Here is a 27,895-nt window from a genome sequence, read left to right on the forward strand (position 1 = left end):
GGCAGGAGACATGCACTCTGTGTGCTGCGTTAGCTTTGGCCAGGCTCTTCTGGTCATGTACTCATTTGGAAACAGAGCTTATCTCATTATGGAATCATATGCCTTCTTGTGGGTGCTTTTATTCTGTCACTCAGCTTGGGAACCCCCCCGTGCCCATGCATGGACTCAGCATGCCCACCTCCGGCTCTCCTGCAGCTCAGGGGCCACATGCAGCTTGCTGGCTGTCCCCTGGCTGGGGATGTCACTGGCAGCACGGCATAGCGGCGTGCAGCTATAAATAAGCTGTTTCAGACAAATGCCTTTGTGCAGGCCAGAGCTGGGAAGAGGCTGTAATGCATGATGGCAGCTTTGCGATGCCTCGGTGCAGTGCGCACACGGTCAGCGCTTCTCCGGCTGTATCCGACCCATTCTGTTCCTTCACTGGAAATCCAGCAGGTTCACCAAATGAACACTGGTCTTGCATTGAAGGAGCAAGTGTGTCCTGATGATTAAAGCCCAAAGTTACCCCAGAGACCCCTAGCTCCAGCAAGACAGAAAGCTGAGAACAAGCACGGGCAATGCAGCTGCAATGGTTTCTGCTTTGGCAATCAGAAACTGTTTTCCTGCTGGCCTGGCACCTGTGGCATCCCTGGTGAGAGGACCGCTGGAGTCCTCAGTTGGTGCTGCTGGTGGCAAGCATGATGTGATCTGGAACGTGGAGTGCTTGCAGACTGAGAGAGTCGAAGCAGGTAGCTGAGCATGGGCAGAAAAACCTGCTTGGGGGCTGTGGGAATCGCCCTTTTTTCCCAGTGTGCTCTGATAGTTGGTCCTGAGCTGGACTTCCTCTGCCACGTCGTTTGGTGCAGTGATAATGAAAGAGGATGTGCTCTGATGGCGGAGGGACTGTGCTGTCCCATGTTGGCTGCTCTGGAGGAGGAGCACCTCCTGCGATGGAAGCATGCCTGGTGATGGAGGCGGGGAAGGTTTGGTCCACCTCTAGCCTGTTGTGTTGGATTCCTTTTCTCCTGGGAGAGAGAGTTTGTGTGTGCAGAGCAGCCCCCGTGCACCTCCTGAGCAAAGCTCCCATCAGTGTTTGTTGTGAGGCTGCTCCCTCATCCACTTGCTGAGGTGTGAGCAATGCCTGCTGTGCTCCAGGCAGACCGGCAGCTTATTTGGCCAGCTTGTGCTTGACACTTGCAGTCGACGTTTCCCAATGGCAGTGGCTGAGCAAAGCCTCGCTTAGGGATGGGCTGCTGGTTCCTTGGGATGTGGTGGTTCCGGATCACAGCTGATAGGTATTGGCACTGCGCGATGGGATCTGCGCTGCTTGTAGGAAGGAGCTCAGGTGTGAGGTGTGGAGCAGGAGCTTCCAGTGCTGGAGCCCTAAGGGAGGTGTGGGGTGGTCCTCCAGCAGCACTGCAGCCATTGTCGCCCCGCAGGGACACTCGGGGGAGCTGAGGGCAGAGCTTCCCCAGCTCCGCCATTGCAGCCTCCTGCTGGGAGCTGAGGTGTTCCCGGTTTATTTTTCCCCCCGCAGCCGGTGTTTACTTGCCTTCTGCTTACATTTTAACTACGGTTTGATAATAAACCCCAATCAGTCATCAGTGCAAAACTTGCAAGGGATTACATATGCTGGAGAAACATTTACTTAAGCAGATTTCAGTTCATCTAAGAAGGGGCCTCCTCCTCGGGGGGCCTGGAGGTCTCCATGGCTGTGGGCTGTGGCTGTTGTGGCCCTGGCAGGTGGCCGGGGCGGCTCTGGAACAGTGGGATCCTGTTCTGGGGTTCCCACATCGTGTTCTGGGGGGGCACTCAGAGCAGGGACCCCAGAGGTGGGGGGGGGGGGGGGGGCCCCCAGGGGCTGTGCATCTCCATTCTCCAGTGCATTCAGCGTGCATCGCCTTTATGGCTGATTTCATTTCCCCCCGTTCTTCCCGTGCTCCCCCTGTGGAAGCAGTGGGGGTTTGGGGTGCGGCGCGGGGACAAAATGGCAGCCATGTGTGGGGAGGGGGGAAGGGGGGGCGGCTGGGCCTCGTTGCCATGGCGACCCGTTTCTGCCTCACTGATGCGTCGTGTAAATCCGTTTAGAAACGAGAAGGGCCTTTTGTCTTTGGGAGGGTTGAATGGGCCTCATTAAACCTGAAATGTGGAAAAAAAAGAAAAAAAAAAAAGGGCCTTAAAGTGCGTCCGGGAGAGGAACGGGGTCGAGTGGGGAGCGGGGGGCTCTGTGGGGTGGTTTGCAGAGAAGGCAGAGCTGCAGGCTGTGCAGGCAGCCGCTGTGTGCTGGAGGGAAGAACGGGGATCTGTTTGCATGGCCCCTTTTTTGGGGGGGTCGTGGGTGCTGACAGCAGTACTAAAATGCTCCATGCCTGCCCCCCCCGCTGAAGGAGGCTGAGGGGCCGCGAGTGGGGTGGACGGAGGGGGGGCATCGGGAGGGGTCATTCCCAGCACCGCTAACGAGGCAGATCCGTCGTTAATTCGGCTGCTGCGTCGGGGGGCGGGCAGGGAGCCAGCGTAGTGTTTATCATTAAAGGTATTAGGAATGATCCCAGAGAATTACAGACCAGGGGTGCATTGCGATGGAGCTGGTTAAATGCCTGGAGGAAACGGGCCGGGCTGGTTAGCCTCGTGCCATGGTGGGAACCACCTGCCATTGGCGTTGGTGGAGGATGTGAGCCGGTGGGCTGAGATGGCTTCTAGCTTCTTTGCTAAGACTCGGGCTGTGGGGAGTGTTGCCCAAGAACTTGCTGGTGTGAGGGTTAAGGATGGAGGCTGCTCCTGGGGCTCCATGGCTGAAGGATGGATGGAGAGCAGGTGGTGGAAGGAAGCACAGAGGTGGGATGGCGTGAAGGACCAACGAGAAGCACTGACTTTCTGTGGTCGTGCTTGGAGCCAAGGCCAAAGGAGCGACCACCCCACGAGGCTGCTTTGAGGCTTACCTGAGTCACTGTGCTGTGTTCTCGTCGCCCCATCGCAGAGCGGATACTGCAGAAATAGAAGAGGTCTGCAGAAGGGCAGTGGAAATAATTATACAGAGATTAGCAGGAAAAAAGAGATCGAAGGCTGCACTTAGCGGAGACTAAGAATAGAAGAGCACATGAAAGAAGTGGGATCTGAAAGTGTGAGGATGGGGAATCACGTGCTCCTATTTACCCTTCCTTGCAGTGATGAAGAACTCGACAAATGGGAAGGTGACAGACACGGATGGGAGGTGGAGGAGAGCAGGGAACCGCTTTGCTCAAGTTGTAATGAATGTCCTTCCGTGGGATATCTCTGTTCCAAGAAATTAGCGAGAGTCAAAAAGAAGAAATTGGATTGCATTAGCACTATAGATTGAAAAAATGAGGTTGTATGGACCTGGACCCTCCTGCTTCTACCATGGCCTGGTAGCTGGATAGGAACCTGGATGTATTGGTGTTCCAGCACCGTGCTGCTGCTCCTGCACCTCTCTGGGATGGATGTGGACTGCTGGAGGCTGCCTGTATGGGCAGGAGGGCTCTTCTTGGGCAGAGAGCTCCTCGGCTGTGACGTGGTGGTGGTGGTGGGCTCCTGGAAAGCAAGTGGGAACAAGGCAGGCAGCAGAGGGCTTCTGCTTCTGGCTGTGGTTGGACACCAATGAAGCCCTCATGTGTTTTGTACGCTGCATGAATGCTTTTCGGGACTTTTTCCATGGAGTCTCCAGCTCTTTTCCTCAACCACTTCATCTTACAGAACTGCTGGCTGCTTCCTGGAGCACATGTCTGAGCCCCGGGGACCTACGGGAGCCCTGGGGATGGTGTAGCCCCCAAATAACCTCCAGAGCAAGCCCATGTGCTGTGTTAGGAGGGTGGGTTCTCCTGACGTGGTCCTCAGCTCCTGAAGGTCTAGCAGGACCCGTAGCTCTTGCACAGCAGTAAATGCCACATCTAAATGGCTGTTTGCTGCTCTCTGCTCGCAGCATGTCACTGTGCCAGGCCTTCCTGCAGCCCTGGCTGCTAAGAGTACATGTCCTCCTTGCAAGATGGTTATTTCTGGGTTTCTTTGAAGAAAACAGCATTCAGCATGTGTCACCTTGTATGTATGTCAGAATTCATGCTTCGGAGTATCTTATCCAAGGAGGGGGTAGCTGTTCCGTGTTGTTCTGTTTTCTGCAAAGCCTGAAATACAGTAAGAGCTACGTTTTGTTCTTCAGACACAGGGAAATGTGATGCCTGCCCCAGAGGTTTTGTAGTTCTCATGGCACAATAAGTACCTGGGCTGGGAGATAGGTTGTTTGAAAGCATGTTAACCCGTTCTTTAAATTATGTGCATATTTACCAGTTTCCCGTGTGCTGACACAGACTGGTGGAGCTGTGATGCTTCAGTGTGGAACCAGGGTGAGGAGCAGCAGGCACTGCAGGATGTGTCTTCCTTTGCTTGAGGAGCATTCTGGGGTACAGAGGGTACAGAGTCCTGTAAACTGACTTGAGTGCAGCGTGGCGCAACAAAGGCCGCAGAAATCCCCCCGAGTAACCCAGCGGCATATTTTGAGGGATTATCCCTTATCACTCTGGTCCTTTTCCTCTCCAATTAAATCCCCTTTGCGATGCCAGTGCAGCCGTGCCTGACACCAGACGCTGTGCAAGCTGGGGAGCACGGAACCTGTGTCACTGCGCTGGTCCCACTTGTTGCACCCTTGTCGCTTTGTTGGCTCCCGCTGGCTGGGGGCTCAGGGGTTGTCCCTTTGGTTCCATCCACACTGGGGTATGGGGCTCCCCCAGCGACCCTGAGTCCCTGGCTGGGTGGGGGACTGCCCCCCGCTTGGGTTTCTCAGCTCAGGCATCTCCGGCTTGCAGGGGCTGGCTGCCAACAGAGCTCCCCTTGTTTACCCAACTCGGAGGAATCGGTTTACAAGGCTCACAAATACCCTTTTCACCTTTCCCATCAGAAAACACCTCCCGAAACAATGAGGAAATTGGACGCTGCCACCTGATAGCTCCCTAGGAACCTGCAGGGCCAGGAATTTGTGGGGCTGTGGGGCCGGCCGGTGCGCGGGGCTGCACACCCGGGATGCAGCACTGGGAGCCCGACTGGGTCTGTGGGTGGCAATGCCAGTGCCACCAGCATCACCCTGATGTGGTGAGCCCGCTGGGAATGAAAGTGACTCAAGTAGCTGCAGTTAATCTTTCCCACCGCGTCTGACGCCGGAAGAAAGGATGTGGAGATGTTTTCCATGAGCTGTTAACTCGCGGTGGTTACAAATACTCCATGAATCGAAGCAGAAATGTCCTCCTTGTCCCAAAGGGGGGCACGTGGGGAGGCTGTGCGCCCCGTGAGAAGCGCTGGGTTGCAGGGACGGATGGAGCTGAGCTCGAGCCAACCGTGTGGCCGTCAGCCTGCCTGCAGCAGCGCTGCGCTCGGGGGTGACAAAGCCCTTCAGCTGTCTCCTGCGGCTGCGAGGCTCGATCTCATGAAGCACTTGAGATTTCCAGATAAAAAGGAGGCCCAGCTGAGCTGAGCAGAGCACGCTTCCCGATTTGCATCGGCTTTAAGTGCCTGCCGCTGGTTTCGTAGCGACTTGAACGGCTCCAGCCTTTAGACTTGGGAGGTCCTTGGGGAAGAAGCATCCCAGCGCGTGCAGCAGCCCGTGCTTCTCCAGCCCAGCAGCGGCTTTGCTTTCTTTCTTGCGTGTTTGACCCCAGCAAATGCAGCGTGTGCAGGATGGGCACCTCGCATGCTTGTGCTGGAGCCAGTGCAAGATGCGAGAGCGTTCCTGTGGGGTGCTGGGAGAGCAGAGGGGGGCAGAGGGTGACAAGGCTGCCTGGTTCTGCTGCCCTTGAAACCATCATGCTGTGATTTGCACAGAAGAGCAGGGCTGGCTGGAGGTTTTGGGTGGCAAAGGTGCTGGGGAAGGTGCTGCAGGCTGTGTGCTGCCCGCTCCATTCCCATCCCATCCCTGCCGCGGGGTCCTCATCCCCAGTGCTGGCTGTAGCTGTCTGAGGCTGGGACATAAGTAGGTTATTGCTTTGAGCAACAGCCATCCTCCTTCTCAGTGCTTCACCAGTCTGCCGTATCCTAATTTAAGTTGTCTAATACACTGCATGTCTCGAGCCGCATCCCCGAGTGCTTTATTATGCAGATGTCAGTCACAGTTTCATCCTTAAGGTTGAATTGAATTTCATTCCACTCCCCCCCCGTAAAGCAGGGAAATCATTCTCTGTATGGATGAGGAATACAGCAGATCCTCCCCAAAACTACAGTATGTGCTCTCAGGGCTCACTGAGTTTCCCTTTTAATTTAAAAGTAATTTGTTCATTCTTTCCAGTTAACATCAATTTGGAGATGTGTCCTTGTAAGGATGAGTCACCTCGTGCCAGGAGTTTGAGCCTTATTTTGCCTTCAGAGACCCTTTTAAAGTAAAATTTCTCATGTGCAGAACTTGCTCTAATAATGTCCAAGGGTGACCTCTCCAAAGGCTTGGTGCTTTTCTCTTGGCTGTTCTTGTGAGGAATGGTGCTCTTCACCTTTTTTGCCCAATGGGAGGATAGCTGCCACAAGCCAGTGCTTGCAAAACACCTCCAAATGTGAGGGGGAAAGCCGTGATGTGTCATTAAGGGTTCAGAGAAACGAGGAGCTGTTTTGAAGGTACTTTCAGGGCTTTCCTATCACTGCTGAGGCTGAAGAGCCTTTTCACTTGGAGGCAGCCCTGCTTTTAGAGAAGAGGAGCACGCCAAGGGGGAAACGGAGGAGAAAACATCTGTGGGGCCGTGGGATGACAGTGACAGAGTGCTGCGTGCGGTGACGGTGAATGGTTCTTGGTGCTGGTGTAGAAAGCCTGGAAAATATTCCTGGGCTGATGCCCAGGCAGAAGCTGTGTGCTTCTGAAGTTGAGATGGAGCGTTCGTGTTAAGAAAATTGGTTGTGATTTTGTCCTTGAAAACAAATGCAACGGTCGTTTCTGAGCTTTGTGAGATTAGGGTATGCCAACAGGGAGCTGCGCTTGGATGTTCTCAGCGGCGTTCCTTTATCGTCTCCCTCCCTCCCCACGTTTTCCCGTCCTGCTGCGCTCAGAAATTGGCGTGACCCGACCCGGAGCCGCGGGGATGGCATGCGGGCTGTGCTGGCACTGCTGGGAGGTGGATGGGAGCCCTCTGCCCTGGCTCCGGAGTCGCGAGACATCTGCTCGACTTGTTTGCGGCTTCCTGTTTGGCATCTTTTGGGCAGAAGGGAGCTGGCAGAGGCTGAAGGAGGGAATTTGAGTCACTCGGGAGCCCTTTGCCAGAAAGCGTCTGACTCAGCCCAACTGCGGAGAAATGAATGTGGGATCCAGCTGCCTCGCAGGGTGGGAACCTGTGAGTGAGCATGCAAGTGTTTACTTGTGTTGCATGTCTGTGGCCTCGAATGGGGTGGGGTTGGTGAGCAAGGGGAGGGAGGGGCAGGGGCTTCTTTGCATCTTTGACTGAACATCTCCTGGGATTGCATCAGGGCACAGGCGATGGGTGGGGGAAGCCTTTATCGCGTGTAATGCTCTGGCTGGGGTCCAGCTGACCTACTTGGTGGCTCACCTGGAGCGCCGGCTGCCTTCCTTCCACCTTCCTGCGGCAGCCTGGCTGCGGAGGGGTGAAACTTCCTGCTCTGTTCTGGGGCTACTGGAGAGCCTTGTCCTGGAGGTTGTGGCTTCTAGGAGTCAGAGCTGCTTCTACGCAGCTGGTCAACTGGGGATGGTCAAGATTGCCCCCATTCCTCGTGACCTGCTTGCACTGTTTGGGTTACTGTGTTCTGCTGTCCTTGGAGGGATGTGAGGGGCAGACGGCATGGTGCGGCCAGCATACCAAATCCAGCTCCACAACTGAGGCAACATGGATGGAGGGCAGTCATAGCTGCTATCTCCGGTTGGCCTCGTGGTGTTGCCCCATGGGCTGATGGTGAGGTGCAGGCAATGCCTGCTGCTTCTTTCCCTCCCAATCCCGCAGCCGAAACCCGACTCAGGAGCCCTTGCCGAGGGCATGGGGTGTGTGTGGGCTTGGGCTCCGCCTGCCTTCCCTGGCGTGTAAATCTCGTGTAGTGAGAGGCCCACAGCCTGGGCTGCTGCAGCTCTGGTTTCAGCTCCGCGGCTTCTTGCTAAGACTTGCACAGGAGCCACAGAGCAGGTTGGTCCTGTATGTTTGATGCTGTTTCCTTGGTGCCTGGAACTTCAGCCCGCGCCGCTGATGCTGGGAGGAGGCAGCAGCCCCGTTGCCGTGCCATGGGGCAGGGGCTGCAGGGAGGAGGGGAGCTGTGGATGTGTGCAGCCCGGCGGAGCTGTGCTCTGGTTTGCACAGATTACGTGAGGGAGTTGCAGCAGAGAGCTTTGCAGGAACATCCATTCCCATGTTATCTTCCATCAGAACGCATTAAGTTGCCTACATCAAAGTAGATGCTCTGCTGCTTCCCTCCTCGTTGCCCTAATCCTCTACTTCAGAGTATGGCTCTGCAATAATGAAATCTGAATGTTAATTATCAGCACATTGCCTTCCTTCCCTCCGCATTGCCCTGCCTTCCAGCCCCAAATAGCTTTCCTCCCTCCTCGCTCCTCTCCATCCGGTCCTCCCACGCTCCTGGGCATGCTGCTGAGCTGCGGCAGCGGCCGGGTGGGTAGGAGCTGCCCTGCGAGATGCTTCCCTCCCTGCCATGTAAGGACAGGAATTCCTCCGCGAGCGGGGTGGGGAGGGATCCCTCCCCACTGCTCCCTAATTACAGCCGGCCCTGCAGGAAGCTGGCTGCCTTGCCTTGGGGCACACCGCATGGGCAGAGCCCAGCCCGGCTCTGTGGGATGGCAGCAGCGGTGGGAAGGTTCTGGCCTTGCTGCTGGGAACGGGAGAGCTTCGTGTTGGTGTCAAACAACAAAAAAAGCACTTTGTGGAGGGAGAGCGGAGGAATTTATGTCCTAAATAAATTGTAGGCTGTGCACGGGGTGGAATGCCTGGGTGTGAGCGTTGCTAACATCTCACCTTCTCCTCTTCTTTCAGATTCATGAGTGGGAAAGGGTTGGTCATCTACCCGGAGATTGGGGACAAACTGGACATTATCTGCCCCAAGGCGGAGCCGTCCAAGCCTTACGAGTACTACAAGCTGTACCTGGTGAAAAAGGATCAGGCAGATGCCTGCAGCACTGTCATGGACCCCAACGTGCTGGTGACATGCAACCGGCCCGAGCAGGAGATCCGCTTCACCATCAAGTTTCAGGAGTTCAGCCCCAACTACATGGGCCTGGAGTTCAAGCGGCAGCAGGATTACTTCATCACATGTGAGTCGCCCTCCTCTTCCTCGCTGGGGCTGCAGGGGCCTGCGGAGTGTCACCAGGCGCTGTTTGGGACTTGGCTGCTGCTCAGTGCTGACACGCACGGAAAATATTTCCCACTGCATGGGAGAAGGGAGGAATGTGCCGGCCGAGGGGTCCTGGGCCTTTATCTGGCAGCGCCAGGAGCCGGGACGGCCCCTCCAGCAGGGTGAGACCTGCCTGCAGCCGGAGTGGTTTCTGTGTCTGGAGAGGTTTCGTGGCTGGAGCTTGTTTGTGGAGCCGGGCTGTGAGGCTGGAGTGCTGCAGGGTCGTCCTGTAGGGCGCTGGGATGCTGACGATGTGCAAAGTGTCTCGGCCATCCTTGCTGCCTGCCATAGGAAGCAGCCTGGGGAGTTGCTCCTGGAGCTTGTCATGATCTAAGAGGCTGTAAAATCCTACACGTTGGCCTGTAGTTGTTGTTTCCATCTGTAACATGGCTTTGTAGAAGGAAGGAGGCTGAGTTTCGTCTGAGCACACAGATGATGTGCACAGGGTGCACCTGTGGGTACCAACCAGCGCATCTCCAGCACCCATGGTGGCTGTGAGCTCGTTGCTGGGGCTGCATTTACCCCTCCCTCCCGGTGCTGGGCAATGCCTGCCTCCTCACTCACCCTCTGCCCCTTGCCCTGGGATTTCTGCTTGGCTGCTCACATCGCGTGCGAGCCCACAGTGCAGCAGGAAAGGGCACGGCAGCCCTGCTGCCCCCTGCACTCACTGTCATGTGCTGCAGGCTCCACGACAAGCAGCCTGGCACAGGGGTCAGCTGAGACTGCAGGCTGGGGCACTGGAATCGGTCAGAGACGTATTTTTAGCCTGAGCTCTCTGCTGTCAGAGTGGTTGGCCAGGATCCTACAGGCATCCTCCAACTTGAGGCTGTGGGGCAGGAGGTGCTGCGGTGATGCTGCCAGCCTGAGAGCTCCCTGCTGCCCTATCTGGTGTTGGAAATTGCTTTATTTTCACTGCAGCGTAATTTCACTAAGCCTGGGACTGAGGAAACAGCCAAATGGGCTCCTGCAGGTCAGATTTCAGCCCACCCTTGGATCCTTAGCATACATTTGCTCAGCTTTCTATAATGCTTGGCATGAGCACAGGATGCTGCAAAAGGGATTGCAGCAGTTTCTCACCAGAATGGCCCTTCTGCTCACCTGCTCCCAGTCCCAAGGAGCTGCAGCTGGGTGAGGACCTGGTGCAGCAATGAGCTCCTCCTGCTGCATGCACCCCTGCTCACTGTGTGTGCCCAGGGCTGGCTGCAGCATGGTGGCTGTGGGATAGGGCAGGTCAGCCTCCCCTGCAGGTCTGCGGCTGAAGTAGGTCTGAATTCAGCTGTGAAATTTCTGTGCAGCAGGCAGAAAGTGGGGAGAGGGGCTGAAAGCACTGCCGCAGGTTTTCCTTTTGTTTGGGGCAAACACCAGGAAGTGCTTGGGCAGCTTCTGCTCTGCGTGTGGGGCTGCTCTGAGTCCTGCATTGCACCTCGAGCTGCACCCCTGGCAGCTCTCTTGCAGCAGCAGCGAGCCCACCACCCTCTGCAGCTGGAAATACCTTTCCAGGACATACGCATTCACCAGAACAAACTTGGAGCCTACAGAAGCCCCAGGGAGAATAAATGCATGGGTTGCAAACCCTGTGCACCTGGGCTGCCAGCACACCTGTCCCCACCGTGCCACCTCCTCAGCTGCTTGTGTTTGTGTTGTCTGGCTGCTGGTGTGAAAGCAGTCTCTCTTTTTTTAATTATTATTTCTCGCCGTGGTTTTCCTCTCTCATTGTAGAGTTAGAAGACTGCAGCTGCATCTTTAATCCGCTACCAGAACACCGAACCTTGTCCTACATGCGGCAGTTTTCGCTGTGTTTGCACTGAAATCTGGTTTCCATCCGAGCGCTGGGGGAATCTGGAGGCTGTCACACTCCCACTGCCCGCCCCAGGAGCGGCGCTGGTGCTGCGGTGCCCCCCCCCCCCGGTGCCCCCTGCCCGCGCGGCTCCGACCATTTCTGACTTTAATTTCTCTTGACTGCTCCGTGCTTTGATGCGAGCCCTGGCTGTGCGGGGGCCGGGCGGCCGCTGTGCGCTGCTCTTTGGCCCCTGGGTGGGCTGGGGATGCTCCTGTGATCTGCCCATAGCCTCTGCCCAGCAGCCCCAGGAACTCCTTCTGCCAAGAAACAAAATAGCCAAAAAAACAAAGTCAAAAGTCTCCTGAGCAGACCACCCACGTGTTGTCTTTTTTTTTCTTTTTTTTTTTTGTATTCTCCTTTCCCCCAGCCTGCCCGGACACACAAAAGGATTTTTCTTCCTTTTCTCCTGCCCTCCCTAAGCCGGGGATGCAGCACACGGGCGGCTGCAGGACCGTGCCGTCCCAGCCCCGCTGCGAGCGCCCGCTGCCCCATCCCCGCCATTCAGGGCCGCCCCCCTTTTCCCCCGCGTCACGTTGGATATGCCAAGCCTCGTTTAGGGCCACTTTTATCACCGACGGACACTCAGCCCTCGGCTTAGGCTGCTTTAGCGATGAAAAAGGCTTTTGAAAGCAAACGTAACCTCTCCCCATCCTCTCTGAGTCCTCGCGCAGAGCCCCTCAGTGCCAGCCGGAGGCTTTCATTAAAAGCATCTTTTCTCCCGCGGCTGGACAGGGGAAGGTGATTCCTCTCCCTAAGCCTTTTCATAAAGAAAAAGATGCAGGAGCTCCTGGCTGTGCGGCGGGGCCGTGCACAAAGGCTCGGCAGGGCTGCAGGATGGGGCACGGTTTGCGTATTTGGTGCTTTGCTTCCATTATTGCTCCTTGGCAGATGTGGGCTCAGGGCAGCCCCTGGGTTCTTGTGTGTTTGGTGCCCTGCTTTTGGGGTCTGGTCGGCACCTGGTGATGGGAAGGGGAGAGGTGCTCTGCGGTGCAATCCCTGCTTTGCTCTATGGGGAGGTGAGTCCAGCAAAAGCAGATTTTCGCTTCCTTTCCACTGGGGCTTCCTCTCCCAAGCACAAAGCCCAGCCTGGGCAGGCTGCTGGGCAGTCAGTGGAGGGGTTGGGGTGGGTTTTCCCTTCAGACCCATGTATGGATGTGGGTGCTGCTGCCTTTCCCAGGGTCAGCAGTGAGGCTGCATTGTGTGTAGGGGGGGATTGAGGTCGTGCAGGTGAGGAAGCGGTCACTTGTACATAGCTGTACTGGGAGGGAGGATGGCTCTGAGCGCTTACAAACAAACCAGCAGATGCTCTGTGGGCTTACAGGAGCAAAACGCTATAGGAGGCGAGAACTGCAGAGTTGTGCTGTCGCAGAGGTGTTGGTGGGTCCCGGAGATGTCTGTTGCAGGGTCTCAGTCCTGGCCGTACCTCGTTTCAGCCTTATCTGCTCCAGTTCCCTGTGATTTGTTCCGCTTCTGTGCGTGTCCTCATCCCCTGCCCAGAAGCATCTCTCTGGTTTTTGGGTGCGCCTCCTTCGTGTCCCCCTGTGAGCACCCTGGGCAGACTAACGCCTGACCTGTCCCCCCCCAGGGCGAGCAGTGGGAAGGCAGCTGCTGGATGCCCGTCCTCTGCAGGGTCATTAGCTGGAAGTGCTGAAGTAAAGGGAGGCCGCAGAAGATGTGTGCTTCACAAACCAAACGCGTTTGCTGTTGATTGTTGGTCTTTAAGCCCTTCAATCCATTTTTGATGTAATAATGTTTGTAATCCAATCTAACATTTTTTGGCAGCAGAATTCAGCAAAACCAGATACATTACACCGGCTGTTCCCTTAAACCCCTTGTCTTGCATTTCTGTTTTTAGATGCAATTAGACCCAACCTGGCAAGAGCTATTGTTGTCAGCCATTGCTGCCTCTGCGATGTGGGTCTCATCCCTGGGCCTTTCTTCCTCAGCACTTTTCTATTTCTATTCTAGATTGAATTTTAATGTGGAGACGAGGGTCACCTGTGTACTGCCAAATGCCAGAATCCTCCTTTTCTTATTCTTTTTTTTTTTTTTTTTTGTAACTTTTTTGGGACACACTGCTGTACTTCCTTGTCCCCTGTGCGCACAGCTGCAGTGCTGCTGGGGGGCCGTGCTGGGTGCCCGCCAGCCACGCGCTCTGCTGCGTTCCTGCTGGTCCCATTTGAATGTGGCTGCTTTCATATGCTCCTCATCTCCTGTCCCACAACTCGATGGGTGAAATCAAGTTGAAAGCAAAAGTGCCGTTTGATGCTGTGATGAGAGCTGTGAACTTCAGCTGATAAAACCCCAATTAACCGACTTCCTCATGCTTCACCCAAATGGGCTGCAGCTGCGCAACCTCCTTGCCCTTGCGACATGGCTGCAGGGACGCGCTGTGGGAACTGAGCTGTGCGCATGGGCTCCTCCTCCCTGGCTGGTGGGTCTAGGGGGTCTGGAGCTGGCCCCCAGTTTGGGGGTCCCGGAGCTGGTCCAACTTGAATCTGGAGGTCCTGGAGCTGAGGTTAGGCGTAGGGGTCCTGGAGGTCTGTGGGCGATGGGGTAATGGGGGATGCCCCGCTTTTGGGATCCCTGCGGGAGGTGGCAGTGGTGTGGGGGACGAGCAGGCTCTCGCCGTGCCTGACTCAGAACTTCAAAGCCCCTGCTCTGGACATGTCAAACCCAAATAATGGCCCTTAGACAACACGCGGTTCCTTGTCTCGGAGGCTTGTCTGAAGACCGTGACCACGGTAAATGCGATTTTGTTGAGCCCTGTCCCTTAAGCCTCTGCCTCTTTTCTCTTCTCCTCCTCCCTCCTGACCTTTTCGGCTCAGCGCTGTCCCCGCGCAGCCCCTGGCAGCTGATCTCATGGCTCAGCCTTTCACGGCGCTAATAGGGATGAAAAGCCCCATCAGAAAGGGCCGCGTCCCCGCGCCCGGCCGGGAGGGCAGTGCCCAGCACTTTGATCTGCTGCTGCCCGCTGTGCCCTGTTGGAGAGCCCAGCTCTCTGCCAGCAGCACGGGGGGGTCCTTGGCGTGAAGCGCAGTATTGCCAGGAGGGACCCTGTCCTCAGCAGCGATTCCTCCATAGCATGGGGAAAACCGAAGCGCGGCTGCTTTGGGAGTGAGTTTTTACCAAGGCACTTGAAAGGCTGCAGGAGCCTTCAGCTTGAGGATGGTTTGTAACAAGCTCCCAGCATGTGGGCAGGCCTGGCGGTGTGCGGCAGATAAGCGCAGGCAGCCGATGCGCCACGCTTTGTTTTAAATCCCTGCTGCTCCCCGAGCCCCTCGTGCTGCTTTTCCTTTTGCTGCCTGCGCACCCACAGTGCTTTCATGGAATCACAGAGTACCCAGAGATGGAAGGGACTGTGAGGACCATTGAATCCAACTCCTGGCTGCACAGAGGACCTCCCAGCAATGCTTTCTTGTCCTTGGGGAGCTCAGCTCCCGCAGGAGCTGTCTGCGCTTTTTGCATTGCTGTTGCCAGCGCCCTTAGCTCTGACCTGTCCTCACGTGGAATGTGTCGTGTGTCACTTCTGCTGTGCTTCTGTAAGCCGAGCCTGTGCTGTGGGCTCTGGGAAGCGCTGCACCACCTGCTCCATGGGACGTGCAGCCCTGCAAGCGAGCTGGGCTCTGGCATGAATGAATTGCGATCCGTAGCTCCTTTCCGTCTTCTTTTAATTTCTAATGGTCTGTGTTTTGAAATCCTCTCAGCCGGCCTGTCTGTGCTGGCGAAGGGCTGCCCAGCTGCATGCTCACCTCCTGGAGCTTGCCTTGCTGGGGAGGACGAGCTTGTGTTGCTGTTTGAAGTCGCTTTGCCCTAGGAGTGATGGTTTTGCTGCTGTGTGATGACGCCGTGCTTTGATCCCGGCTTGCCGCGTTGCACAGGGCTGTGGGGCCCATCCTCCATAGTGCTGTGACCACCGAGCAGGTGTGTGCTGGGGAACAGCCTTGTGCTGGGCACCTTCTGGAAGCACCCATCTCCCACGGCTCAGAGAAGCAGCAGCCCCACGTCCCAAAGTGGGGCTGGGAGCAGGAGGGTGGTTGGACCTGCGCCCCCTCCCAGCTGCAGGGGCTGTTTGTACCCCTGTAACCCTCTCTGCTGCCAGCAGATTCCTGGTCTGCATGCACAGCGTGCTTTCCTCTTGGCTGTCCCGCAGTGCGCCCCAAACCCTCTCCATCCCTGCTGCTTCCCACCTTCTGCATCTCCCAGCCGCAGGCGAGCCCAGCAGATCCTGCCTCCAACACATGTAAATCAGCCTCTCTGCTCCTGGTAACTTTGGCTTTGCTCTGAGCCACCTCCAGCTCTGCATCCAGGCAGTGCTGACGCAGCCCTGCTGAGCCCGCTGCAGCCGTGCATCTCCGTCCGTCTGTCCTTCGGGGCCCCGCGACAGATTGCTTGGTCGGAGTCACAGATGTTTTGCTACCTAACCAAGGAGATTTACACCCTGTTAAAACTCAATAAGTGCTTTCCTCCTGCCCGGGTCCCAGCGGGGCCCACAAATGACTCTGGCAGAGCATCAGGTGGAGAATTACATGGCACTTTTTTTCCTGTGACGTGCAGCTCGCTGCTCAGAGCTGCCCCTGAGCCTCTGCAATAGTCTCTCTCCTCCTGACGCTGCCTTTTTTTGGAAGGGGGTGGATAGATGTAGGACAAAGGCTTCATTCTGTGACCTGATCCCACATGGACTCTCAGTGTGTTGGATGCAGGAGAGCGTGCAGCCGAGCGGTGCTGCTGCACTGAGCAGTACTTTCTGGCCCTGACAAGGTTACCTGCCGCGTGGCTGTGACTCTTAATTACAGTGCTAATTAGAGCTGATTATAATTTTTCCATCAAAAAGCTGCTTTTCTAGGAAATTACTTTCTCGATGTCATCACTTGTGTTCAAGCATCTTCCTCTGTGTGGCATCTCGGTTCTTGCCCAGGGGCAGCAGCAGAGCTCCTGGGAGGTGGGCAGGTGTTCATGCAGCCAGGATGCTGAAAAGCAAATCTTTTGTTGTATGATTCCTTGTGCCACATCTCCTGGTTTGTGGGTTGCATGTGGAAGGGTGAGGGAAAGTGAGAGCCCAGCAGCGTGTGTCTGCTCTGCAGGCTGATGCTGTTCCCATGTTCCATTCTGCCTGTTGGCATGCATTCTCACCTACCCCTGCTGGAGCTGTGCGCTGTGGTACAGCTGCCTTTCTGTAAGGGATGAGGTTAACAAAGTGTTTTATTGGTCCTGGTGTTGACTTGGCCCTGGCCAGCAGAAAGCTTCCCTCGCCCCAGACAGACCCAGTGCAACCACTTACTGTTTTCCAAGGCGCGTCTGGTGCTATTCACCAGCAGTGTGCTAGCAGTGCTGGAGCAAAGAAAATGCAGTCTGGAAGGTGTGAGCTCTGCAGGCATCCAGCAATGGGTGCAGCACAGGGTCTGTCTGCACGGCGGCTCCGGCTGCTGCGCTTGCACAGGGCTGGGGCACCACCAGCCCCCAGTGCTCCTGCTGCAGGGAGGATGTCTGCTTTGTTCAATGTTTTGTTTACTTACAGCTACGTTTGTTTATTTATGTATTTATACTATATATTTATGTATGTATATTTAATTTCCAACGTGCATTTGTTTATTTATTTATCCAGCCTGTATTTATGCAGCCAGGTACACCCAGGGCTGCCCGCTTGCTGCTGGTGGGTGGCAGCACTCTGCACATCCTCCTGCGTGCACCGCTGCAGTCAGTGGTGCTTCGTGCCATCCTCTCCCTCCCAGGGGACAGCTGGAGCTGTGTGTCACCACCACGTGCCACCAGCCAGGTCCCTGCAGCACGGCTGTGCCAGTGGAGCTGTGTTGGCAGCACGCTGCTCTGCACGGGGCTGTGCCTGTGCCTTAAGAGCAAAGCCACAAAAGCTGTCTTTGCTGGTGGTTCAAAGCTGTTGTTGGGGTTGGTGCTGGAGGAGCCGTGATGTGCGTGGGTTGTGGCAGTGGGGGCAGCAAACAGTGCTGGGAAGTGAGAAGGGTTTGCACCCCGCTGCTCTTGCAGTCCCAGCTCGTGCGCTCCTGGGATGGTGCGTCCTGTGGCAAACATCCACGTTTTTCAAGCACTCTTTGTGGGACCCGGAGAAGCAAAGAGGAGGAGGCAGGGAATGAACAGGGAGCGTTAACTGTAAGCTGCGTTCCACGAGCAGGACGGTGCTGGGGGCTGCAGCAGGTCCTCGAGCTCTGGGGTGCAGGGTGGGAGCAAACCCCAGCGCTGCCGTCAGCATGAGCTCTGCTGTGAGTGGAGCTGGGCTCACCGGCTGCTGGCCGGCCGTGTGAAACCCAAGCCCTGTGCCTCCTGCAGCAGCCCAGGGCCGGCCTGGATGCGTGCGCATTGCTGGGGCTGCGGGGCCCCTTCCCGGCGCAGCTGCTGTTGGGATCGGAGGCGGCTCCCAGCCCTGCTGGCAGCCCGACAGCTCCGTCCCCGGTGTGTGGGGAGGGTGCGGGGGGCTGCGTGCGGGGCTCAACTCCCCCCAGCATCAGTGGGGAGGGGTAAAGTAATGGGGGTCATAACAGGAATGTGTGCTGGTGCCTCGTGGCTTGCAAGGAGGCACATGTGACCGAGCACACGGTGTCCCTGCTGGGGGGGAGCTGGCAGTGTCCCTGCGCTCCTGCAATGTCCCTGTGCTCTCCTGCCCCAGTGGGGAGGAGGGAGCAAGATGCTCCAGAGTGGGGCTGAGCAGCACTGCAGCACACGCACCAATGCCTTCCATGCAGTGTGGTGTGTGAGGGTGCAGAAAACAACTGGAAAGACAAGAGGGCAGGGAGGGTGGCACGGGCTGTTTTTGTTGCGAAGCTTCCTGGAGTGCGTTTGTGGATCTGCACCCAGGGGTGCGAGAGGTGTGTGCAATCCGAGTGCAGGGCTTGGGGCTCAGCGAAAGGAAGGGAAATCCGCTGTGAGCACCGCTGCAGGCTGTGAGATAGAGTGTGGAAACCTGAATCTTTGACACTTCTGGGGGTGAGGGAGGGCTGCAGGCCAGCGGCCGCGCCGTATCCATGCGGTACTTGGCTGGGTCTGGAGCGGGGCTGTTGTACACAGATGGAAGAGTAATTAAGAATAATAAAAGGAAAGAGACTTGGATTCGCTACAGTCTCAGCACATTAATTGTGCTTTGGGGCCCAAATCATAACGGAGTCCTGCTAGAGGGAATCCAGAAGAGAAACCAAACGTCTCGCTCTGTCCAAGGCTGACCGTTTAAGAGACCCTTGCCTTTATCTGCTGCCAGGTATTACTTCCAGAGGTTCCAACTTGCCAAAACCGAGCTCTTGTCTGAAATATTTTTAGTGGAGGAAACAAAGCGATGGTGCAGCTCTATGTGGAGTGGTAGGAAGGCGAAGAGGATGCACTGGGAGTGCAGTGGGATGGGAGTGGGAGTGCTGCTGGAGGTCCCTCCCATCCCCATGGCAGGTCCTGCCCATCCATTGAGGTGTGCCATGGGCTGCTGCTGGGTGGGTCCTGTGCCCGAGGAGCGGGGTGAGCAGTGTCAGCCCGCTGAGATCCTGCTTGTGCTCCACGCAGGCTGAGCATCTCTTCTAAATTGACAAGCAATTACATGGTTAATAGTATCAATGTTAAATCCTCATCGCTCAGCAGCCTGAGGCTTAATGCTTCATTAAGGCAAAGGCATCTAATAGCTCTCCGGGCTGGGAGCTGTGCTGTCTTTAAGCCCGAGTAGAAGTGATTTGTCTGGAGGCTGCTTTTGTTCTCCTGGTCCTACAGGAGCTGTGAATCCCCTTGGATCTGCAGGGACGTGGGAAGGTGGCACTGGGCACTGCTGTACCCGGCCCTGTCTCTGCCTGCACTGCTGGGCTGTGAGATCTGCCTGTTCCCATCCCTGCATCTCCCCAGCTGCGTGCGTTGCTTTGGGGGTCTGCCCTGCGAGTCACCTGAGGCCTTAGGGCTGCTTCCATCCTACAGCAGCCTCATGGTACCGCAGGATGCAGGGATGTGGTGCACAGGGGGGCAGTGGGTCTGACCCTGCCTGGTGGCTGGTGTGTGGCTCTGCCTCGCTTCTGTGGTTGCTGTTACTGGCTGTCTCCAGCATGCCACCCAAGCGATAATCTCCTCACTGAACCTGCTGTGCAGTATATATATGTTTATCCTTTCTCTCCCATGCGTTGCTTTGTGTTTGGTGATGCCATTTAAAATCTGTGCTGCGCATTGCTGCCACAGCTCCACACCTGTCTTAGCAGCTCTTACCAGCCATACCTGGACATCAGCTGTGAGCTTTCCTGTCATTGCCAGGAAGGTGCTCCCCAGGCTGCACGCTGCTCCTGAGCCACTCCTGTGGCTGCTGATACATCCTCAGTGAGAAGCAAGGCGTGCACAGCGCCTGCTGGTGCACCTGTGAGCTGCCCTTCTCTCTTTGTTCCAGCTGGATTTTAGGTGCGTTGGACAAAAGGACTTTTTCACGTGAAATGTCCTTATTTCCTTGCTTGCGCTACTCCAGCAGCCCTGCTAACCTGCATGGGGGCTGCTCACAGCGCACTGCATCCTGTGCCCACAGCCCTGCAGCAGCCCCTGGGTCTCCCTTCGCTGCTCACATACAGCCTGTCAGAAGCTGTGCTGCCATGTCACTGGGATGTGGCTGTGCTGCCCATGCTGCCAGCTGTGCTTTGGCTGTGGCCTATTTTGGTCCAGCCGGAGCTGAGGGCGCACGTCCTCATTTCAGGCCTGATTCAAGAGGCTGCACTGCAGACGACAGCCATGGTTTTTGGGAGCGTTTTGCCCTCTTTGCTGCCCCTTTCATGTTCTCTCAAGTAGCTGCTGCTTTTTTTTTTTCTTTTTTTTTTTTTTTTTGTGGCTCCCCTTTCAAAGCTACTTTTTCTACTCGTAATTATTGTGATCGGGATAAGAAGAGGCTCCTTCAACAAAGTCTTACATGCTGCTTGGGAGAAAGGACGCTCAGCTGTGTCCTCTTCAGCCCATCCATGTGATTCTCCATCTGGCACTCTTTTATATCATTTGAACATTTGATATTTTGGTCTGAAAGCCATGTCTGTGGAGTTATTTTGGAGAAATCGACGTCTCCTGCTGTCGCCACGTGCTCTAGCTTTGCAAGATCTCCAGCACTGCAGCCATGCTTTCTTTTGGTCATTTTGCTATCATCAGTTATCACCTCCTAAATAAGACCTCGTGGTCTGCGGAAGTGGTTGCAGTGCTGTTTCACAGCCCCACTGGCTGTGCAGGAGCTCTGTGGAGCTGGGTGCTGTGATGCTCCAGGCAATGAGACGTGTGGGCAGGCTGCAGTTTGGGCTGGAAGCAGGTGGAAATGAGTTTGTCCCCAGGAGGTGCCGCCCGGCTCCTGGCTGTGGGATGGTGTTGCCCCGTTCCAAGATGCAGGACTGGGGTCTGTTGGAGATGGAGCAGCCCCAGGTGTGTGTGGAGCAGCCCGTGTCCCCTTTTGGTGCAGTGTGATGCTGGGCAGGGTTCATGGAACATCTTGGTTTATTTCAGCCCAAAAGCAGTGCCTCTGGCCTTGGAGTGCAGAGCTGCTGTCTGTCCTGCAGGAATGTGCTCCCTCAGATGTCTTTATGGGCTGTTGGAGCTTGGGCCTGAACTCTGCTCAAGTTGGGAAGAACTCATGCAAGCACTGGGGGACATTTCTCTGCTTTCCCCATACCTTTGCATTGACATTTATGCTGCTGGTGCTCCTATCAAACTGACCTGTGGGCATCCAGCTCCATCCATGGGCTGCTGGCTGCTCAAGAAGCTCTAATGAGCAAAACGCTCGCTGAGGTTGGATTGCAGGATGGTTTTGGACCAAACAGAGGGCTTGCAGCCCCAGCTCTGGCATGGTCCAAGCTCACGTTGCAAGCTCAGCTGTGTTCCTGAGGGCTCCAACCCCACAGGGAGACAGCATCAGAGCTCCCACGGCTCTCAGACCTGCCCTGGCCCTGCTGCAAAGCATTACCCATTCCTCATCCTGGTGCTGCACCGTGGCCCAACATGCTCCAGAATGGTGCAGATGTAGCATGGAGAGACACGGTCGGTGGGCATGGTGGGATGGGTTGGAGTTTGGTGACCCGAGAGGTCTTTTCCAACCTGAATGAGACTGTGATTCTAAGGCTGCCTGGTGGATGCTTGACCTGGCTGCTTTGGTGGTTTCCCCTCCCATGCCCCATCCTGCTGTGGGTACCAGGGGATGCAGCTCACTGTGTTCCCACAGGAGGGAGGCTTAAAAAATCTGTGCCGGCTAAAGAAAAAAGTTAATGTGAATTTAACTGACTTCTGCCCTGCAATTAAAGCCATTCGAGCCCATTGGGGCTCTGAGTTTACATTCTTTACTGAGGCACAGTGTGTAATTATATATGTATAATTTAAACTGTGCATATGCATGTGTTCCTATTATACACCGAGGAGCAAAGGAAATTAGCCAGGAATTAAAGGGGGAGGAGGGTGCAGGCACTGAGAATGGCTCACTTGTGTGGATGTGGTGGCAGGGGGAAGCTGGAGGGCTCACATCCTCGCCGCTGCAAGCATCTCTGGGCCAGGCCTGCCCAGTGCTGGCCACTGGCAGCCATGAGTGAGGAATAACCCTTCATGTTCTTGTGCTGCACCTGGTGGGCACTGTGCTGCAACCAGAGGAACCTGGAGCTGCAGAGAGTGCTCTGCGTGGCTCCTGATGGGTGAATATGTGGGCAGCGTTCATGCTGCTTTACAGAAACCACCCTGAGATGGTTCTGTAGGGCAGGGGATGTGCAGAGAGGTGGACATGTCTTTTTCTCTGCTCCTTGGCATTGTTCTAAGCTGGCCCAAGGGGACGAGGCACAGACAGGAGATAGCTAAATAAAGCCGGCTTGTCAGCACTCTGTGTTCCTTACAACTCTGTTACCCCTGCCTTTCACCCTTACAGCCACCTCTAATGGGACACTGGATGGCCTGGAGAACCGGGAAGGAGGGGTCTGCCAGACGCGCTCCATGAAGATCGTCATGAAAGTGGGGCAGGGTGAGTGCTGGTCTGTGGGCACCAAGTGCCTGGTGCAGGAGAAGGGCTTCCTTTGGCTGCGTTTAGTCTGAGCGAGGCAAGCTGGGGGAGCTGAGGGGTGAGGAGCTGCTTTGTTCCTTGCTAAGGCTGTCAGGTTGAATTGGTTCTGTTTCCATGCAAATAAGTTGCAGCTTGCAGCAGGCTGCCATTCCTGGGGTGCTCATCATCCCTCCACACCCACAGAGGAGCTGAAAACCCTTCCCATTTCCCTTTCTGCCCAGCCGCCATCGTAGGCCTTCAAGTTGTCCTCAAATGGCTTTGCTTCCTGATGGAGCTTCCCCCAGCTGTGTTATGGCAGCCTGTCTTTTTGGTTGGGAAGCTGAACCAGGGCCCTGGACCCAGCATGAGGTTGTTTCTGCATTCTGGGGACGATGAGGCCGGGCCAGTTGCCGTTGAGAGCATGGACAACTTTCAGAGTTGATTCAATGGGCTTCAGGGTCTCTGCCCTGGAGCCTCCCTTCCTGCGCTGCCGAGCGCCTCCAGTTCCATCCATGCCGCAGGCCTGTGTTGGCCCCACCGTGGATGCAGAGCTCCTGCTGCCTGCTTCCCATTATTTTGTTTTCACGTTGGGGCCAATATTTATAGCAAACAAAAGAAGCAGTGCTGCAGCCCTGGCAGCCTCCCTTCCTTCGTGGTCTTCCTGCTGCCCTGCAAGGAGCACGATGCAGCCCACGCACAGGGGGTTGGAAAGCATGAAAAGATGTCGGGTGTGGGACAGGGATGGGAAGCACCTTCTCCCAAACTCTGCATCCCCATGCCTCTTCCAGGAGGAGCCCATCTGCACAGATGTTCCCTGGCCGCATCCTTGTGTCACGGTTCTCTTACCGTTGGGCTTGCCACTCTTGTGTGTTTAAGCCACAGCAGAGTGGCTGTGTTGGGGTGGCCAGCTGTGGTAAGGTTGTCTTGAGATTTCTTATCCATCACTTCTCCTCCCCTCAGATCCAAACGCGGTGATCCCGGAGCAGCTGACGACGAGTCGGCCCAGCAAGGAGGCAGACAACACCGTGAAAATCGTGACACAGAGCCCACGCCACAAAGTCCCCACGGTGGAGGAGCCTGGGAAGCCAGGTAACTTCTGCAGGAATGTGCTGTGCAGGCTGGAGCTGTGCGGCCTGCGGGGTGGCAGCGTGGCTCCGTGCTGAGTTTGGCGTGCATGCTGCAGGATGCTGGGCACTGCATCCCTGCACCTGCTGCATCCCTGCATCCCCAGCATCTCGCGGCCCCGCTCTGCACCGGTGGCCCAGTGAGGTGCTGCTGAGCAGAGCTCTCAGGCTGTTTTCCTGGCTCCGGGCTGCGCTGGCAGCAGTGCAGCAGAGAAGTGCTGTTTCAGCACACTCCTCCTCCTCCTCCCTCTGCTGCCCATCTGTTCCTCCACGTACATCTGAGAGGTTTTGGAGGAGTTGAGGTCCTTGGGTTTTTGAGCCGAGCCAGTGTGAAAGCCCTTTGAAGGTGGTTTCCTGAGTTCCTGACCCTGCTGAGAGAAAAGTGAAATCAGATGAAGTAGGGAAAAGTTGCTCTTTTCTTCTCCCGCGGCGCAGCCAGCCAAGCGACCGCCCCTCGGGGGCCAGGGTCAGCAGGAGGTGGGGGTCAGTCATCGGATATTGCAGGGCTCTGGGCACCAGACCCCGAGATCCTTACTGTGTGCAGAGCTCCCAGGGTGCAGCCCGGTCACGGCCCAGCGCTGAGCCGTGTGCTGGGTCTGGCGGGGGTGGGGGGTTGTGAGATGTCCCATGTGGGGCTGGGTGGGAGGGCAGGGAGCCCAGCTGCTACACTGACGCCCATCTCCCTTCCTTGCAGGCTCCGTCAACCAGAACGGCCAGGAGACCCAAGGTCCCAGCGACGGGTTCTTGAGCTCCAAGGTCGCCGTTTTTGCCGCCATCGGCGCAGGCTGCGTCATCTTCATCCTCATCATCATCTTCCTCGTCGTCCTCCTGATCAAGATCCGCAAGCGGCACCGGAAGCACACGCAGCAGCGGGCCGCAGCCTTGTCCCTCAGCACCTTGGCCAGCCCCAAATGCAGCGGGAACGCCGGCTCAGAGCCCAGCGACATCATCATCCCCTTACGGACTACAGAGAACAACTACTGCCCGCACTACGAGAAGGTGAGCGGGGACTACGGGCACCCCGTCTACATCGTGCAGGAGATGCCCCCTCAGAGCCCAGCCAACATTTACTACAAGGTGTGAGGAGCAGCCTGGGCATGCCATGCAGGAGCGCCCGATGGGGCCGGCGGCGGGAGGCAGCGTGGTGCCCGGCCGCGGCACGGCGCGGGAGCGCAGGGGTCTGGCGCCTGGCAGCGCCGTGCTCACCCGTGCGCTGCCTCTCCCTCTTTGTATTTAGTTTTGTAGTTCTCAGCTTTTGTAATCCCAAGACTTTGAGGGTGAGTCGCCAGCATCCTCCTCTCCTGCTCGGACTGTGGCTGCAGCGCGCGCTCTGCCTTCCCGCGCCCGCCTGCGCGCCTCCGGCACCCGCGGACTCCCACCTCCCCTTCTGCACTTTGGGATTTGCCCTCGTCGCCTCCACGCCAAGTGCCCGTGCGGGGGGCCTGGGAGCTGCGACGGACGCCGAGAGCAGCAGCGAGGAGCCCTGGGAGGAGGAGGATGCTTCGCCCAGGTGCCGAGATGCAGAGAACTGTGCAGGGAGGAAGCTGGCAAACCCGATTTACTACTACTACTATTATTATTATTATAATTATTTTAATTTTTTTGTAACATTTTTATTTTTGTGAATCGTGGCGGGACCCCCCCGCCCTGGGCACATGCCACAGCCTCCTTCCAGCACGCCGTCCTGCTGGCGCAGGCAGATCCGCCGCTGCCGTTTTAAACTTTTGTGTTCGTAGCTGTTGACTCTTGTTTTAGTCTCTTTATAAAAAGAAAGAAAGAAAGAAAAAAAAAAAAATAATCACATAAATGATGTCTCAAGCATTCAGCGCGTGGGGCTCCAAGCACTCCTTCTGCCTGTGGAGCAGCAGCAATCCTGGGCAACCCCAGGGCATCCTCCTGCCCAGGGCTCCGGGCAGTATGGGGCAGAGGAAGGCCCCTTGCAGGTTCCCGTCAGGCTGGGACTGCTGGAAGCAAAATGTGGAGCAGCTGGGGGTGCAGGGAGGGCAGGGCTGGCAGCACGTCCCTTGTCACCGCTCCCGTCCCAGAGCTGGGGCTGCAGGTGGCTGGCCCGGGGTGCAGCCCTGCAGCGCTTCTCCTTGGAAAGCAAAACTGGAAAACAATCATACAGGACATTGCCAGGAGCAAGCTGAAGTCTGGGTCACCATCCATCCATCCTTCCATCCATCTTTCCATTCATCCATCCAGGTAGGGCTGCTCACCCTCGGAGAGCTTCACCCCCCTCCTTGTCACCTCAGCCTCATCGTGCCCTGGCTCGTGTTTGCAGGGGAGGTATTGCGGTGCCGCAGCGCTCAGTGCTCCACGTGCAGCCATCCCGCAGCCTCTGATGCAGTTTCTCCAAGCCCAGCCCCCCTGGTTGCTCACCCAGCCCCCCCATCACACCGCGCTGTGCCGCTGCCTGGCCCATCTCATGCCCTGAAGTGGAAGGGCTGAGCTTTGGACTGTCCTGGTGGGACGCTCCCAGCTCTCTGCCACCCTGGATGCACGCTGGGGCCGGCGATAACAGCCCTGTGCCCTGCCCTTCTCAGCCCTCGCGTTCCTTTTTCCTTTCAGAAGTAGCTGCTTTTGCTCAGGGAGTGAGTGTGGGGCGAGGGGGGGCTGCTGCCTGCCATGTGCCCCTGGCCCCGCTTCTCGCCCTGCTCCGGGCACGTGCCTGCGGCTCCAAACTGGGCTGCAAAGTGCCCAAAGAGCGAGAGAGCTGCTCTGCCAAAGTGCCTTGATGAGGAGAGGGCCGGGGTGGCAGGAGGGGGCAGCCCCGCTGTGCCATCGGGGAGGGGTTGGGGCAGGAGTGCGGTCCTGAGCGGAGCGTTCCTTTGTGTTGCTTTGGTTGTGTTGTTTTGAGGTCGGGATGGAGCAGTGCGGGCGGCCCCAGCTCTGCTCTCCTCCTCTGTGTGGGCATCCCTCTCTCCTCACCCTCCCACAGAACGCCCTCCAGACCCCCTCAGCCCTTTGCCTTCCCCTACGGATGTCTATGCAGATGCTGTGCTGCGCCGGCGCTGCCCCAGGCTGTGGGCTCTGCTCTCCATCGCGGTAAATTGTGTCTTAAAAAAAAAATAATAATAATAATTTAAAGCAAAGTCCTGAAATTCCCCCCAAAATAACGGTATGGAAGTCCCCAGGGGCTGTGGCAGCAGGGAGGGAGGCGATGTATAGAGGGAAGGGCTGGGTGAGGAGCCCCATGCCAAAACCCGACGGCCGCGTCCTCACGGCGATCACCGAGCAGCCGCATCCCCTCTGCAGCTCCGTGGTGTGGGTGGAGATGGGCAGACCTTGTAAATAGGTGTGCAGGAGCGGGGAGTGGAGCTTTCTGGTCTGGCTGAGCCCTCAGTGCTGTGCCCTGGCACACGGCGTCCCTTTCTGCTGCTCGCTGTGAGCGCTGCGCTTGGTTTTGGGTTGTTGGTATTTTGGTTTTTGTTTCTGGTTTTTGTTTCCCCCCCCCCGTTGTTGTTTCCTTTTTGTTTCGTTTGGTTCGTGTAAATAGTAGTCTTTTTTGGAAGAAATAATGTAAAGATGTTTTGTATAAACTCTGAATTATTTTCTGGTTGCTTTTTCTTAGAAAAAAACAAACAAACAAACAAACAAAAAAAGAGAAGTAAAAAAAAAAAGGAAAAAAAAAAAGGAAAAAAAAAAAAAATTTAACCATGAGAACGGGTGTAAAAACATTTGTCATACTGCAATCCACCCCAGAGCCCCTGCGGGGGTCCCACGGTGCCCCTCGGGGGGGTGCTGGGTGCTGCTGTGCAGGGTGCTCCCCGTGCCCCACTGCAGGAGGGTGCTGAGCGCGGGCTGAGGGCTGGGCAGTGCAACATCAGCGAAAGGAGCGTCCCATTCGTCTCTCTTTATTTTAAAAAGACCCATCAAAGCAGATAGAAACCCCAAAACCTCCGTGCGGCATCCTGAGGTCCTGCTCTGCTGTTGCAGCCCTGCAGAGCTGCTGCTGTTGCAGGGCCCCTTTTTCCCTCTGCCAGGGGGCAGCCAGGGGACGGGGTGGCATCGCCCCCAGCGCAGGTGACAACCCTGGGCACCCTGAGTCCCGGCTGCCCCGGGAGCCCGAGCTTTAAAGCCACACAGGGAAACCAGCAGGCAGCCCCAACCCTGCCCCCTGCACAGCAGCACCCCGCGCCGCCCCTGCATTTCAGAGCTGTGCCCACGCGCCCCCTGCATAGCATCCCTCGTGGGGTCCCTGCAGGCACATGCAGGATGGGGGCTGATGCCGCTGCCCCGTGTGCCCCCCCCCCCCATGATGCAGGCTTTTGTTTCTTCTCGCCATGTCCCTTCTTTCTCTCCCTCTCGCCTTCTCCCGGCCCTCCCTAGCATATCATCGCCATCGGTAACCCGCTCTGTGGCAGCTGAGCGCCATGGAGCCGTGATGGAACCTGATATATTGTTAAATAAAAGGTTTTTTTCCTATGGAAACCTTGGCTGTCTCCCGTGTGCTTTTTTGCTGCCCCAAGGTTGTGCTCTTATCACTCAGCCTGGCTCCAAAGGGCTGGGACAGTGCAGCATGGCATTAGCCAGGTGCTGTTTGTGTGCGTGGTGAGTGCTAAAGCAGGGATTTTGGTGCCATTTTGGTGCCATTTTGGTGCCGTTTTGGTACCGTGTGTGCCGTTCCCGTGGAGCAGCTCTGCACCCAGGGATGGGGAT

General features: G+C 56.6%; 1 protein-coding gene across 1 annotated transcript; it reads left to right on the plus strand.

The window, feature by feature from the left end:
* Nucleotides 1-6,057: 6,057 nt before the first annotated feature.
* Nucleotides 6,058-26,308, plus strand: EFNB1 (ephrin B1). Its single transcript, XM_042892003.1, has 5 exons — nt 6,058-7,289; nt 8,946-9,223; nt 21,999-22,091; nt 23,070-23,198; nt 23,928-26,308. Exons 1-5 carry the CDS (start codon nt 7,255-7,257, stop codon nt 24,314-24,316), a joined length of 924 nt encoding a protein of 307 aa, XP_042747937.1. The 5' UTR covers nt 6,058-7,254; the 3' UTR covers nt 24,317-26,308.
* Nucleotides 26,309-27,895: the final 1,587 nt, after the last annotated feature.

The sequence above is a fragment of the Lagopus leucura genome, unplaced genomic scaffold (genome assembly GCF_019238085.1).
Source record: "Lagopus leucura isolate 7727_CA_CO unplaced genomic scaffold, USGS_WTPT01 97-45_obj-0_obj, whole genome shotgun sequence".
Classification (NCBI taxonomy): Eukaryota; Metazoa; Chordata; class Aves; order Galliformes; family Phasianidae; genus Lagopus; species Lagopus leucura.